The 16898-nt window shown below is 37.0% G+C and overlaps 1 protein-coding gene and 1 pseudogene across 1 annotated transcript in view; both read right to left on the bottom strand.

Moving 5' to 3' along the window:
* Window positions 1-16898, bottom strand: part of LMTK2 (lemur tyrosine kinase 2) — a 105282-nt gene that overhangs the window by 6108 nt on the left and 82276 nt on the right. The window contains exons 10-12 of the mRNA XM_074201912.1: window positions 15857-15978; window positions 7726-7875; window positions 3501-6471 (exon numbers count right to left, since the gene is read on the bottom strand). Of these exons, the coding sequence (XP_074058013.1) occupies window positions 3501-6471; window positions 7726-7875; window positions 15857-15978 (3243 nt within the window). The remainder of the gene's footprint in view (window positions 1-3500; window positions 6472-7725; window positions 7876-15856; window positions 15979-16898) is intronic.
* LOC141501007 (transcription initiation factor TFIID subunit 10 pseudogene) lies at window positions 8676-14270 on the bottom strand (annotated as a pseudogene).

Here is a 16898-nt window from a genome sequence, read left to right as displayed (position 1 = left end):
AATAGGGGAGGGAAAAATAGGCAGTCAAATAAAGAATAGTAAGTGAACTAATTAGGCAAAGGAAACTGAAATTCTTGGCCAAACCAACCAGGAAAAATATAAAAATAGAATCAAAAGAACTTAAGAATATTGAATTTGTCTTAATTTCTAAACTCTCTAGTCAATTTTCTCTATCACAGCACTTCATCATGCCTCTGGTTGATACCATCTGATTTTTTTATATTTTTAGAACTCATTAACATAACCTTCAATTCCTAATCTCAAGTGAATTGCTTTGTATAGTCCTCACTTACCATGATGACATTTTTTTTTAACATTTGAAAAGGTTTTCAAGCTTATATTCAGTAAAGGTGATATCACATCTGAATCAAAGAAATAGATTTTTCAAAATTGGGAGGGACTATCCCAAACCTGAAAGGAATTCCATCTATATCATAAGAAGTAAGTCATTATCTAGCCTCTGATGGAAGATCTTTAAGGGAAACTTGACAACCTCTCAAGGCAGTCACAGACACTTTTTGGACTTCTCTAATTGCTAGGAAGGTTTAACTGAATTTACTTCTCTTCAATGTCCACCCATTTTCTGTTTCTGCTCTCTACAAAACCATTTGAGTTCTTCTTTCACATGACAGTCTCTTACATGTTAAAAGATGCTATCATGACACCCTTCTTCTCCCTCAACTATTCCTAAATGACATGGACCCTTTGTTCTGTCCTCATCATATTTGAATTCACACTTACATTAGGCAGAAATAAAAAAAAATTAGAAGATAGCAACTTTTAAAACAGATATGTTGTAGAAAGAGCACTATGAGATAGATCTGAATTCAGTTATACCTTCTGGAACAGATTAAACTCTTCAAGTCTGTTTCCTCCATTTTAAAATAGAAACAACTCTAGGAATAGCTACACCTCAAGTGTTGTTGTGGGAAAAGCACTACATAAATGTGAGCTGTGGTTTTAAACAATATGCAACACTTCAGGGGAAAGAGAATTGTTGAGATTAAAAGGAATCACAGGTTGAGAGCAGATGAATCCTAATGAAAAACTTGAAGGAAGCTCTAGAAAACAGGTTTTGTGCAACAAAGGTAGGACAAAGGAAAGTAGAAAGAGCAAGGAATTCCTTTGCTGCACAAGCATAAGGAGTCTTGATCCCTGTGGACCCCATACTGACTTAGAAAACCACAAATGAGCATTGTGTATGTTATACTGTATTTTTATTTTGGGAACCATTTCCCAATTGCATTTTCATCTGATTCAGGGTTTTGCTCATTCTCCAGTCTGACACCTCTACTCTAGCAGACTGAGGAAGCCTCTCCCAAAGCAGGAATACACTGAGTAGGAGTAGAAGAAAATGTGATTCCTTTATGAATGGTCAAAGGAATGTTACATAGATTGAATTTCAAGGAACATAATGCCATAGCATATTCTGTAGATGTGTTCTATCCCATACTGGCAAGTCTTATTTAGATACAGTGTTAAATCAAAAGTCACAGAGATGATCTCAAATGAAAACTAATTAGAAACAGAAGTACAGTAGTATCTCAATGTCAGGCTATTTGTAAAATTAAGCCTAGTATTTAAAATTGTAATTTTCCTTGTTCAAGACACTTCAGTGGCTTCTAATTGTTTTAAGAATAAAATATAAACTCATCTTGGCATGTAAAGCCCAACACACTTGGCACCAAGTCTATGTTTCTAGACTTACTGCATCGTACTCCTCCCTCTCTTCACCTACTATGTTGTTAGTCTTGAACTCTTGGTGATCCCATTTGGGGTTTTCATGGCTCCAACTCATTTTACAAATGAGGAAACTGAAGTAAACAAGGTTAGGTGCCTTACCCAAGGTCACATAAGAAATGTTTAAGATTAGATTGAACTGAGATGAGTTGCTGACTCTAGACTTGGTACTTTGTGCACTATGGTGCCATCTAGCTGCCCATTATATTCCAGGCAACTGGTCTACTTGCTCTGTGCTCTGGTTTAGTGTCCTCTTCAGTATCTGCGTCCATGCCCAGGCTACCCTCCCTGCTTGCAACGTATTCCCTTCTGCCCTCTACTTCCTGACATCCTTGACTTCATTCAATGCTGTTGATGCTCATGCGCTACCTCTAAAAGGAATTATTTTCTGTTCCCTCTAGTCTGTCTATCATACTGGCTCAGTCCATGACTCCCTGGTCATATTGACAATACCTTTACACCTCCAATTGGAGAGCTCTTTTTGAGGAAGTACCCATCCCAGACAGACTCACTTCCAACCTTGCTCATCCCATGGCTCTCTGAATTGCCTCTTTGCTCCTTCTTTTTATGTGTTGCCTTCCTCCATTTAGATGTCATTCTTTTTACTTATATTTGTATTCTCAAGTGCATAGCACAATACCCGACACAGGTAAGCTTTTAATAAATATGCTTTCTCCTTCTTCAAAAATAGTTTATATATTTCTCTTTCTACATGTTGTCTCCACCCAGTAAAAGGTAAATTCCTTGCTTGTTTTCTCTTTGTATCCCTGCATAGGAGATTTATTGATGCTTACTGGATTGAATCAGCCTTTTTAAACAAGGTATAATCCTAAAATATTGTTATCAAGGGGCAATAAAGATCTCAAAACTAGGCTGCCAGTGATCATTGGAAAGAATGCTGGAGTCAGGATTATCTGAGCTCAGATCCTGCTTCTGCCATGTAGTATTTGTGTAGTCTTGGGAAGTAACAATCTCCCTGAACCTCAAGTTTCTCATTTATAAAATGAGTTAAGACTTGATGACTTCTCCAATCTTTTCCATCTAAATCTGTGACCAATACTCTTCTTTCTTTTTGAAGTCATTCTCACTGCCATTACCACAATTCACTGTAATGCTGATTATAAATCTTATCCCCCCCCCCCCACAGTCCTTAACTTTACTTTTTCCCCAAAGGGATATAGTCGGAATTAGAAAAAAAAAAACAGCTGCTGTCACTTCATTATTTTTGTTAGTTGTCTGGGTTTTCTTTAAAAGGTATTCTCTTAATAGAAATCACCAAAGAATAATTAGAGTAGAAGAACTAATGTAACCAGAAGGCAGAGATCCAGAGTGCATTACTCATGGCAAATACTTTACTTTGTATGATAATAATTTGTGCTTATTATCTATGTTGTTTTCTACAAGTCACAAAGATTTAAAGATTTACATCAACTCTGAAAAGGTTTTTGTAAGTAAGGATTAAATATTATTTGCATTTTTTTATATAAGATCCTGAAGTACTTTGGAGGTAAGGCCATTTGATGAATTGAGAAAAAGAACCTGGATCTGTATCCCTCAATCTGATTTCATGCCTAGATTATGATGCTACAAAAATAATCAAACTAATTGTCCAACGGTAATAAAATGCAAAAGCTAAGCTAGAAGTGCTTCAATATGGCAAGAATTTTCTAAGTAGATTCATTTTTATATTTTAAACACTTGATATAACTAATTTTTAAACATTAAAAAAATTCTCTAAGAATTTAGTAGATTATAGGTACCTGATCAAACAGATAGACTGTGACATCATCAAAGAATGTTACTGCCTTCTTATCTTTTTTCCAATTATCAGGAAGTTTGTTACTACCAACAGACATAGGTGGTTTTAGTAAACTCCGTAAGTGCTTCCCATCATCATTATCACTCAATATCACTGGCACTGGATGCACTGTTTCATCTTCTGATTCAGAACTGAGACTGTGAAGATGAAAAGCTCTCAGGTCATCATCAGAATCATCACTATTTTCATCTTCTTCATCTGCATCTATTCCATCCTCTGATATATCAATCATTCCTGAAACACCAAGTTTCCCCAGGTATTTTCCTTCAATATCTGGCTCCTTCAACTTAGGTCCCTCAGAATAGCAGGATAAGGACTTATCTCCCATCAAATCTGTTGAAAAGGAGGCCCCTGCCTTTGCTGAAGGGTTCCCAGAACAAAAGGTAGCATTTGTGTAAGCAAGTAATTCATCAGTATTGGTGCCAGTAGAAGTACAGTTGCAGCAGTGATCATCTAGAATGTCAAATTCTTCGCCATAGCTACACTCTGAACTTGTGATAAGAGTCAAAGGATTTTCAGCCTCCAATTCAGCTACATCAACCTGTCTGGGAATAGTAGTCTGTTCTGGCTCCAAGGTGTCTTGTAACTCTGGTTTATTGGTGTTTTTCAAACCAGATAGAGGGCTTTGGTTAACTGTCTCTTCACAACAATTATGTCTGATATCACACCTCTCTTCGATATTGGATAAACCCCTTTTCGCTTGATCTCTTGTAAACAAGGTTGATGCTGCTGCTGATCCTGTGACATCCTCACTTTTCTTATCAGTCTCAGAATCATTATCGGAAAAATAGGCAGAATCTCGATAGGAGTTTTGAGTACTGCATGTTAATGTCTTTGAAGTCAAGTCAAAATCTTTGTTGCTATCTGCTTCATCTGAAATTATGATAACTGGATTGGGAGGCAAAGCAGTAAGAGAGTCATCATCAATTAATGTGGCACCTGTATTTGAAGCATCATCAACAGCAGGATGGGAAGTCCATTCTGGAGATTCTAGATTCTCTGTTTCATAGCCACTGTCAGCAGGTTTATCAGGTGGCACAAGTTTCTGAAGACTTTGAGTACCTAAAGAATCTAAAACCCCATGGACATCTAATGAATCCAAAGAGTCTGGTGTTTCTACAGATTGCTCAGATGTCTGTATGGGTGTTGAGAGGCTGTCTTCCAAAAGACTGTCTTGGCTTGTGGAATCTGAAGAAAGGGCAGATATCAAGCCTACTTCTTTTGGTGCTTCTTTATAAGGAAGCTTATTTGAAACTCCTAGAGTTTCGTTTTCTTTCTCTAGCAAATTTCTAGCATTATGATCTCTTAAGGGTGACTTGTTTTCCAAGTTCTGGTTTATTTCTTTGGGACCAGTTTCTTCATCAAAATGAAATGGTTCACTTTTGGTGATATTTGTGGACTTTCTGCTTTTGGGGGAGATGTCACACGATCCACTTTCAGTGTTCTCTGTTATGGCATCACTGGGCAGCACTTCAACCAAAGCAGTCTTAGTGCTTGGATTTATCTCTTGCTTGGGGTTATCATCACAGATAACATTTAAACAAGGTTTGATTTCTTCTGGAAACAGAATAGAATCTGGATGTATACCACAAGTCTTTTCTTCTGTTTTGGTTAAGTCAGATGTTATTTTCAATTCTGGAGAAGACTGTAGTGAGACATTAAAATTTTCCCCTAAAGTCCCTATGCACTCTTCTTTACTTTCAGGCTTTGCATTATCCTGTAACAAAGATAAGGTTGATTTATTTTCAATCAAGTTAAGCTCAATATCTAAAGCATTTCTACACGAAGATTCTAATATATTCCCTGTAAAACCTGCTTTTTCTAATTCTGTTTGGAGATCACATGCATGTTCCTTCTCAGACAATGTGTCTTTTATTAAGTTTTTCTCTTGAAGAAACAAGAAGTTTTCTGACAGTTCTTGAACATTCATTGGGTCAAAATCACTATGATGGACAAGATTTTCAGGTAAGCAAACTGCATCATGATCAAAAATACTGCCATTCTTCTTCTCAAGATGGCTAGTTACTAGTGTCTCTTTAGGCATATCCAAGCTTGGGCTTAGAGTTGCTGGTTTAAATTCAGCATGAATGCCATTTAGTTCTGTTAAGTCAAATATTTTTTGATGACTATGCAAATCCTCTGATTTGTCAAGCTCATTAAATATATTACTGAAAGGGCTTTCAGGAACACTGCCAACATGTGAATCTTCAGGTATACCAATATCTTTATGATCTCCAATGTAGTGAAAAAAATCTCCATCTGTATTTGATTCCCCATCATCAAGATCCCTGAGTGCCATAAACTGGGAACTTTGATTAGTGTCAGGATTATCTACTTCTGTAGTAAGAATTGCTGACTGGTTATCAAGATCCAAGCTGCCACCACTCTTTTCTTCTAACTGGATATAATAATCGCTCCCAACAGAAAGATTGTGGGCATCAAAAACAGGGACTACCCCTGGTGCCCTGAGTGACACATCTTGGCCACTTTCATCTTGCTTTCCTGGTCCAGGATCTGAGAGAGAACTCTCAAAAACATCCACTGGAAAAAAGATGCTTGTATATGACATGGCCTCATCAGGATTGACCTGACTGCGCTCATCAAAATGATCATGTTTGGCTGCCTCCCAGACATACTCAAAACTAAGCCCCTGACTTGTTTCAGTTACTGTGAGAACTTCTTCCATTTCACGACCAAGTCTATCCCTGGTAAAATGGTCAAGTATTGGAAATGCAGCATTATTTGAAGACTCTCTGTTACTGGTATTTGGTTTAAGAGCATTCCATTGCTGCTCAAAGTCAATTTCAGAGTCCCTTTGGCTTTGCATACGAAGGTAAGTTAGTAGTCTATGTACTTCTTCTGCTGTTGGTCTCTTGTCGGGTGGTAGCCAGCAGAATTGCAAAACTTCATACCTGAAAGATAAGAGGTAATTATTGTATTTATTGATAAAATAATAACAAAACTAAATCTTTCAAATTTCTATCTCAATCAAGACAATTTTTATTCTTTAATTCTTGAAACTCAATTCAATCAAGATACTGAAGTAAAAGGACAGATATGAAAATCTAGTCCAAGTTTTTGGAAGAATGACATTTCTTTAAATCTGCTTTCAATTCTTTTGCGGGACCATTAGTTCTTTATGGGAATTCCCCTGTCCCAAATCCATTAACTTAAATTAAATTTAGATTTATTGTAGTTTTCCACTCCAAAAAAATGTAAATTCTATTTGAGAGATGTTCTTTTAAATTTTAAGTGGATTCATTTTGATTTAAGTGAATTTAGCACAGACAGGTGTCCTTTACTTGTTCTCCTTCCAGTAAAGAATTAGCAATTTCTTGCTATATATTATTCTTTCTGCATAAAGCATACAACATAATTTGGAAGAAGAAATAGGGAAAATGGTAGAACACAAAACTCAAGGTAAAAGATAACCACATTAGCTAAATCATTACAGATTTTAACTGACCAAAGTCTATATGCTAAGTTATAATTCAAGACTAACATTATTGTTAGGAAAAACAAGTTAAAAAAATCTCATGAAAAAGAAATGTTCCTTTGTACAAACCCTTTTTAATGTAACTGGTGCAAATCTATACTTTTATCCTCCATTTTTTTATATGCAAAAAATTTGTCTTGGAGGATACTCAGGTTTACATCTAACTCTAATGCCCTGCAGCTAGCCCAGCAAGTCAATTAAGCTCTTTGACCTTATTAAATGTCTAATCTGAAAAGTGGGAATAATTCTTTCAATCAATCAATGAACATTTACTTCACTGGGTTACAAGAAAAACAAATTTGTAAACACAAAGAATTACATAAATAACTTATAATTTTAATATTATTTTTAATGTCTTTTTTATTTTTATCCAAAAAAGACAAAGGTAATGAAAAACAGACAATTCTTTGTTTTTATTTCTAATTATTCTAGATTCAAGGCAATGCTGCCTAAAAATGTGACACAATTAGTAAGGAAAAATACCCCTTAAAAATGGCAAGTACAGTGTTAGCTAGCATTTTAATGGACAGTGATGTTTGAAAAACAATTAAAAGCAATCATACACAAAACAGTGGTTTTTCACAACTGTAATTTCCCCAAAACAAACATGATGGAACATGTTCAGATCATCTAATTATCTGAAAGCCAACCAAGTAAAATCAAAGGTTACCATCTTTCCGAATAGGGTTGCTCCAGCTGTGGTTTAGGGAGCTTTGTGTCCCTCTCTTTTATGACCTGCTGGAGAACTTCGACATCAGAAAGGTGTGCATAAGGCTGAGCACCATGGTCAAAGAGTTCCCAAAGTGTTACACCCAGTGACCTAGAAGAGGGAAAAAAAATAAAAGGATTATCATATTTTCCCACAATTTCCTAAGTTTCTATACATTAGACAATATGTATTTGACATTTTGCCATTTAAAATTTATTTTTTTAAAGTTACACATAAAAATCCCTCTATACCAATAGCATTTCAAGGTTTCTTGATGGTTAACACTAAATCATAAACAATGAATCAGAATTCATGACAGTCCTGGACCTAGGATCATCATAATAATACTATGAACAAGCGTATGAGTTTAGCACATTTCCTCCTTGTTAATGTGCTTTAATATATGAAGAGGGCACTACTGATTCATGCTCTTGAGGCATTTTTTTTCAGTAGCAGGGATAGATTTGCACTGATCCATTTATAATTCCTTCCCTATTCCTCCTAGTGAATAGGACACAGTTATAAGATGACTGATTGGGGGCAGCTAGGTGGCGCAGTGGATAGAACACCAGGCCTAGAATCAGAAGGATCTAAGTTTCAAATCTGGCCTCAGATACTTAATCCTTGCTTAGCTGTGTGACCTTGGACAAGTCACTTAATCCCACTACCTTGCAAAAATCCAAAAAACAAAACAAAAAAATATATAAGATGACTGACTGGTCATACTTAAAGGTATAGTTTGTAGCATGGAACAAAACAAAGCCAACTGGGACCATACAAAGAAAAAACACAAGACCTTAGGATGGTAACTTTTTGTTTTAGGAACCTTTTTGAGATCCATAAAACCTGTGAGCAGCAGGTTGCTTCAGCTCTCAATAAACTGTCCCTACCCCCCAACATGCCTTCTCTTTTCTGGAATCTTCTGTGCTGGAATGCTCTAAACTGGAAACTTCTATGTTCTATGCTCACTAGCCAATCCCTGGTATCTTCCTGCCTGTGACATCAGAGGTAGGAAACAAATCAGATGTACTAGCCTGAGAGCCTATCATTCCCTATAAAAGCCCATTTGCCTGCTGTTTCAGAACTGCCTGTATAGGAGTGTAGATCTGTTGCTATATAAAGGAGGTTATCATATTCCAGACAAATTAGGGTAGAGACTGAATGGCCAAGGTTAAGGAGCAGCTTCCCAAAAGAACTATCATGAACCTCCTGCTGCCATGGCCTGAAGAAGAGAATACTCATGATATAGTGACTGCAAAGCCTATATATCCTTCCTTTGCTGCTTCTGCTTGCTCTTGAGGTGCTTTCCCTTCTGGATCATCTCTTCAACATTCCCTTTTGTGAGTTAAAATGTGCGAAATAAAGGTCTATAGCTTTTAGAATCAACTGTCTAGTATGACTTTTTTTTTTCTTAAAGAGGTTTTTTTGAAAGCCTTTTAAGTCTCAAAGCAGCTGGGACAGGGATGCTTAAGTCTTATTAACATGGTACTTTGTCTCCTGCCCCCCCCCCCCGGAAAAAGTATTTTATTTATTCCTTTTGTAATTTTTAACAATTTTTAACAATTCCAATTAATTTTTAAAAAAACCTATTTTAACACTCATTTTTCTTTTTCTTTTTTTTTTGCAAGGCAAATGGGGTTAAGTGGCTTGCCCAAGGCCACACAGCTAGGTAATTGTTAAGTGTCTGAGACTGTATTTGAACCCAGGTACTCCTGACTCCAAGGCCAGTGCTTTATCCACTATGCCACCTAGCCACCCTGAAAAGATCCATCTTAAATATACCCTGCTTGAGAGTCAAAACATTCAGGAGAGATGTCTAGGAGTTAATTAATTGATGATGTGGGTATGGAGGTCAGGAGAGAGATAAAAATGAATATATAAATTTTGAAGTTGTCATCCGAATGAATCACTGAGTCTATGAAAACAGAGGAGATCACCAAGAGTGGGGAGACGAGTAAGTTGGGGACAGATCCTCATGGAACACAAGTTTGGAAGGTGGGAAAAGAGACCAAGAACCAGCTGAGAATGAGGAGGTGGTCAGATAGGCAAGAAGAAAACCAAGAAAGAGTAACAAGAATGAAGCCAAAGGAAGAGATAGATTTATCTAGGAAGAGGAGGTGATATGGTTATGAGTAAAGAAAATAAAAGCTGCAGAGAAATCTGGGAGAATGGCAGAAAAGAAGACATCTCACCTAAGAAATCAATCAAACCTCTGAAAGAACATTTTCAGTAGAGTGGTATGGTCAGAAGCCAAATTGCAAAGATGCAAGACCTGAGTTCAAACCTTGTCTTAGATACTTTAGTATCACTTAAGTCAGGAAGATCAAATCTGACCAAATACCTCTAGAAGAAATCTGTGGTAGACTCAGCAAAAATTTAAAGTTTTTTGGGGGGGTTGATTTTTATATCTCAAAAGATGAAGTTTTTTTTTAAATGTGTAGTATATTTAATTCTATCTGTTCACCTCTTTACCTAGTTTTACTGCTGATGCTGATGAGAATAGGTAACTATAGTCACTGACAAATTTGTTCCATTTCAAATTGGCTTTTTGTTCTTTTGCTTTTGTCTACAAAAATCCTTGGTTATTATTATGCTTTTCACCAAGCATATCATTAATTCATATTCAAAGATCATTTGAAAAATACTTGTAAAGATGATGATGAGGAAGATTACGAACAATCTTATTTTTGCTCCTGATGAAGAATTTGATGGCCAGGGCCTTTTCTGGGTTCTTTTTTGTATTTATTTTGAATGAATTCTATTTCTCTAAGAAATGGCAATTTGAAAATTAATACTGTTATTTTTATTTAATTTAATATCTATGTCTCCAAGGTTGTGATGTAGGTGTTATATTCAGACATGTCTTTATCTTTTAATTTTGTATTTACTTTGATTTTACTCTAGTCAAAAATCTAGTGGCACAGAGAAAATTAATTCTGAAATGACTGTGTCAGTAACCAATTATTCCCTGTTCAGATGTAGCCAATTTTCCTTTTTATGAATTTTATTTGGCTTGCAGGTACAGCAAATTTCATATCTCTTACTGAAAAAAGTATCTATGGGGCAGTAGTGAGTCAGGAGGACCTGAGTTCAAATCCGGACTCAGATATTGATTACCTATTTGCATGATCTTGGACAAATCACTTAGCCCCACTGCCTTAAATAAATTTAAAAAAAAGAAAAAAGTATCTATGAATATTTGTGGCTGAGAGCCTCCTGAGGAGTTTACAAATCTTTTTTTTCTTGTTTTTTGAGGTCAGACCTTTGACTCCAATACAGGTTTTGCTATTTTATTCTGTTTTGAAGTTATTACGCATGAACACATATGGTAACCAATTTTGGGATATACTGTCAAATTCTTCACAAGTTTTTCGCATCTTTTGAAAAAGATGTATAATTATAGCATCATTTATAACTGAATGCTTATGTTCCCTGAAAGACCTTCAAAGTGAGATGAAGTTCCATAGAATTATGTTTATTGTTGTCTTTTGGAACATAATACAATCAACTCTACCAACTCCCTTATTTATCACTTCAAGGAGAAAGCTTGTTAGTCATCCTTCCATTTATATTCAATTTCTTTCCTCCTTTCATTTATACTAAAAATGGCAATGATTAGTTCCTTCAATAGTGTTTCATCTCACTGATTCCTGGACAAAGATTTTATGTTAAGAATATCAATAACTGAATTAATACATGTAGGCAGTCTTAGAACTCTTTGATTCTCTCTACCTTTTGCCTCTCTTCTGCTATCATTGCAGTGTTGCATCTCTGTGTGACACTCTGAAATCTACTGACTCTCATCTCTAATGCAAAACTAAAAATGCTACTATTTCCATTAACTTTTGAGATCTGAAAGCTGAATGACATTTTAGGAAACTTCTACTCTGAGGTAAGTGCTATTACTACTAAGATTATTTTACAGAAGAAACAGACTGAGAGATTAATTGACTTGCTCAGGGTCACACTGTCTGAGGAAGAATTCTAACTTTAAGACCAGTGCTCTATCTTCTTTACCTCTCTTTTGAATTGTTTAATTAATATTACTGAACTGGTTTTTTTTTTGAAGACAGAAGCAGATTTATTTGGGAGGTGGGGGACAGGGGAAGAATCAGGCTCTTATCCCAATCTTCTGATCCAGCCCTGCAGAAGAAGCCAGAGGAGATTAATCATAGTTCTGCAGACATATGGAGCTTTGCAGTACTGTGGTGGGAACTAGCGACAAGGGAGGTGCCATTTGCTGCCCTCTCCAACATGGAAATTGGCATGACGCTCTGGAGGTTGCAGGAGCATGTTGAAGGGAAGGGGAGGGGAAAAGCAGATTTATGGGACAGAGAGATCCTTAACCTGGGATTCTTGCTGCTTGTAGGTTGCCCTGGAAGGCCTTTAACCTATCATTCCTCCAGGTATCTCCCTACATGTGTGTAAACTCATAAAGATCTGCATGAATGAGGACCCAGCCAAGAGGCCCAAGTTTGATATGATTGTGCCCATCCCACACACACACCCAGGCCAGCCAGGGAAGAGGTGAGTTTAGGTGAAATAATGCGGCTTCTTGACATTAATGCCATACTCGCTGAGTGCAGGGGTCAGATCTTTCATGGTCAGGGTATACTTCCAGTCTTTGCTCTTGTTCCTGGAGCTGCCTGAGGTGGTGCCTTTCATCTTGCAGTGCTGCAGGGCATCATTGGCAATGTCAGAGATGAACTTCTGGGCTGCCAGGGAGATGAGCCAGACAATTCTGGGATCAGAGGCTTCAAACCCAGCTCAGTTTAGATAGTAGCTGGTAAAAGCATCTGGAATTGTGGGCGTGTAGTCTTCCAGTTGCATGAGGAAGTCCATCAGGGGCTGGGAAGTATGTACACTCCATTGGACATGACACCTTCAGGGGGCACCATTCCCCCCAGCCACAGACACTGGGACAGAGGCCCGGCTGTCTGATGTGTCCCCCCCAGCTCGGCCTGGGGCTTGCGCCTCCCGTGGGGCTGGCCTTGCTCTCAGTTAGGGCGGGAGCCGGTGCTGGGCTGGGGTTGGGACTGGGCCGGGCTGGCAAGGCAGGGGTGGGAGCTAGGACTGCCTCGGGGTCCGTGCTGCTGCCGCTCATGGCAGGGAGAGGGGACAGAACCCAAGTCCCAGGACCTGCTTGAACTGTTTATTGATATTTTATCTTAGAAAGTATCTGTTAGAAGAAAAACTACAAATTAATTCCATTAAGTATTGAGCCCTTTTCTGTTCAATACTTTTTTAAAATCTACAAATGAAGTCAAAGAAGGAATGTTTATCAAAATTTCAGATGACATTAAGGGAAATGTTAACATTTTGGATGAAGGAATCAGGAAACTGACAGGAAAAAACAGTGGACTGAATTCAACATCAAGTTCTATGCTTAGGCTAAAAAACAGAAAATAATGGAAAAAGATAATAGTATGTGAGAAAGTCTTGAAGATTTTGGTGGAATGCAAATTGAAATGAATGAATTAGGCTACTCAGATAGAAACATGATGTCCATAAAACAGTCTCACTGGGGAGGTTAGGTAGCACAGTGGATAGAGCATCGGCCCTGAAGTCAGGAGTACCTGAGTTCAAATCTGGCCTCAGACACTTAATAATTACCTAGCTGTGTGGCCTTGGGCAAGTCACTTAACCCCCACTGCCTTGCAAAAACTAAAAAAAAACAACAACCCCAAAACATAGTCTCACTGTACTTAGGTACTATTCCTAAACTGGAGTGTTCATATTTAAGTGTGAGCAGGATGAAGGGTCTGGAAAAACGTGTTGAAGGAGCTATAGTTCTTTAACTTGGTGTAAATTATCATTTTATTATTGTTTGTTCTTCATTCTTGAAGAGGAACACCATGACAAGCATGTGAATAGGATTTGAGGGGGAGTGGGGGTGGGGAGGGGGCTGTGCTAAGTCACCAGCCTCACTTTCTCCTCCAGAGCCATCTGGGTCCAGTGGCCAAAAATGGATCAATATGACTGGAGATAGCACTGGATGTGAGGCAATCAGGGTTAAATGATTTGCCTAAGGTCATACAGCTATTAAGGATCAAGTTTCTGAATTTATATTTGAACCAAGATCCTCCTGACTCCAGGGCCAGTGCTCTATCCACTGCACTACCTGATTGCTCCTTATATAAATAAATCTTAAAAGGGGGAATACCAAGTGTCTTCAAGTATCTGAAGAGCAATCATGAAAGATAAGATTGCCTCTTTCCCAGAGACCTGAATTAGGAGCAATGCGCACAAATTGTAGGTAAGTACAATATAAGGAAAAACCTCCTAATCATGAGGAATGTTTTTAAGTGCAAAGGGCTGCCTTTAAAGAATGAAATCCAGGGCAACTAGGTGGCGCAGTGGATACAACACTGGCCCTGGAGTCAGGAGTACCTGAGTTCAAATGCGACCTCAGACACTTAATAATTATCTAGCTGTGTGGCCTTGGGCAAGCCACTTAACCCCATTGCCTTGAAAAAAAACAAACACCCCCCCCCCCAAAAAAAAGATAAAGAATGAAATCCTCCAAATGCTGGAGAATTTTTTTTACAAGGCAATGGGGTTAAGTGGCTTGCCCAGGGTCACACAGCTAGCCAATTATTAAGTGTCTGAAGGTGAATTTGAACTCAGGTCCTCCTGACTCCAGGGTCTGTGCTCTATCCACTGCACAACCTAGCCGCCCCTAACGCTGGAGATTTTTAAGAGGTGGCAAGCTGCTCACTTGTTTGATTCTAGTTCAAGTGTAGGCCAGACAAGATGACATCTTAAATTAATTAATTAAATTAATAAGTTAACATTTATATAGTGCTTACTCTGTGCCAGACACTGTATTAAGTCACTTTATAATTATCGACTTATTTAACCCTTATAGCACCTCTGGGAGATGGGTACTTCTATTGTCCCCATTTTATAGATAAGGAAACTGGGGCAGAAGTGAACTCCCACAGTAAGTGTACAAAGCTGAATTTGAACTCAGATTTTCCCAATTCCAGGCCCAGCCTTTTAGTCACTGAGCTGCTCCAAATTCTATGAATACCTATTGTGTGCTGAGAAATGTTAGGTTCAGAAGTCTAAGACATTGCTCCTGCTCTCAAAGAACGTATACTCCAGCTAAGCAGACATGTCCACATGAAATTTTGGGAGCAGTTATTAAATATTGGCTATGTATATAACTTTGTGCCAGTCTAAAGGAGATACAAAGATCTCTGGACTTTATGATTTAATAATGGCACTGGCAATATACATGATTTGGTGTGGGGGGAAAAGGAGGATGGCAAGAGGAGGGAGGGACAGAAAAAAGCCTAGACCTGTAATGCAATCAGTTTAGGGAATTTACAATGCATATACAATTAATACTCTTAGAGAACTACTTGGGACGCTTAAAGGTTGCCTTGACTCCAAAGTAAATTCTCTATCCTTTGTTAATCAATACTTTTAAGTTCAATAATGAAACAGTTAAATACAACCAACATAAAATCAGGTGCAAAAATGAATGATAAAAACAAATGTTATAATTCTTAATTTTATGTCCTTGGAAAATTACTTTACCTATCTAGATTTTTCCTTGTTAGAAATCGATAATCTTTAACAACAAAAAATAGTCCAAGAGCTAATAGACTGATATTTTTTTTTTTTGGCAAGGCAAACGGGGTTAAAGTGGCTTACCCAAGGCCACACAGCTAGGTAATTATTAAGTTTCTGAGACAAGATTTGAACCCAGGTACTCCTGACTCCAGGGCCGGTGCTTTATCCACTACACCACCTAGCTGCCCCAATAGACTGATATTTTAAAAAATATTAAATAGAAATCACTATCTATATTCCATTAACTAGCAATAAGTATACTCATAAAAATCTAACTTGCCAGGACAGAATTATTTAATGTCAAACTACATGTTCATCTCCTGCTGAATTCTCTCATTTTGTTTTTAGTAAATATATTATGGAAAAATGGTTATAAAATTTCTGAGTCATATGAAAAGTTAATCAGAAAGTTTTCTGTCTCTGTTTTCTATGACTCACTCGTCTTAAAAATGGTCATGGTCTGATTTTCGCCAAATAAAGATACAGATGACAGCTAAAAAAAGTTACATACCAGATATTACTAAACTTTGTTTGATCTGCAGTTAGTAATCTCTCTTGGAAGCTGGTTACCAATTCTGGTGCAGTCCACCGAAGGGGAATAATTTTATTATCATCAGTTTCAATATAATCTGCCTATGGTGTTAAGAAAGACACAGAGAGTATAATAGGAAAATAGAATTAGATTTTAAATGGGCATCATAACTTATTTCTAATAGAAGCTTAATATGAACTTTAAAAATGCTTGTACAAAAGAGGTGAGGGGTGGGGTAAAGGGATATATATTCTGCTTTTGCTGTCGCATAAAACTGTTCTAGGATGAAGAGTAACTAATAAACTTCTATGAAATTCTCTACAATGTCCTATAAACTGAATTGTGAATTACTGAATGGCTCTGAATGGTCTTTAATTCCTGGAAAACAAAGGCACACAATATCTTGTGTATAATCTTCCACAAGTCACAGAACAAAGACTATTTGACTATAAATACTAGAACTTTGGGGTAAATACATTGTTTCATATAGGTAATCTTTAAGCAAATAAAAAATAAAATAGAAAACTACCTTCAAGGTTATGTTCTGACAATTAAATCTAAACTGCTAATTATATCCAAAGGGAATAGAATTTAAACTGTAATTTTACTGGCTATATGTAACATAATAAAGAGTCTACTAAGAACCCAGTTTCACAGATTTATAACTGGAAGGGATTTATCCAGTTCTCCCATTTTATAGACAAGGAAACTAAAGTTCATAGAGGTTAAGTTGGCTGCCCAAAATCACATAGGGAATTCAGTTGCAGGACCAGGACTCAAAAGCCAGAGCTTTTCCATTATATTAGGGCTATCTTTCTTGTACCTATAACTTCAGTAATTTGTTACTTTTATTTTAAAATAAATTTCTATATTAAAAAAAACAAGATTTGTAAAAAAGTATTTCTCTAGAATACTGATAATTTATTCTTTGACAATTAAACAATATAAATCGTTACAAGGAAATTTATATTTCTTCCAATTAATTTTTAACCTCTGTGATCTTCAACTTTAAAAATCCCTT

The sequence above is a fragment of the Macrotis lagotis genome, chromosome X (genome assembly GCF_037893015.1).
Source record: "Macrotis lagotis isolate mMagLag1 chromosome X, bilby.v1.9.chrom.fasta, whole genome shotgun sequence".
In the NCBI taxonomy this organism is placed as follows: domain Eukaryota; kingdom Metazoa; phylum Chordata; class Mammalia; order Peramelemorphia; family Peramelidae; genus Macrotis; species Macrotis lagotis.
This window is presented reverse-complemented; position numbering and strand designations above follow the sequence as displayed.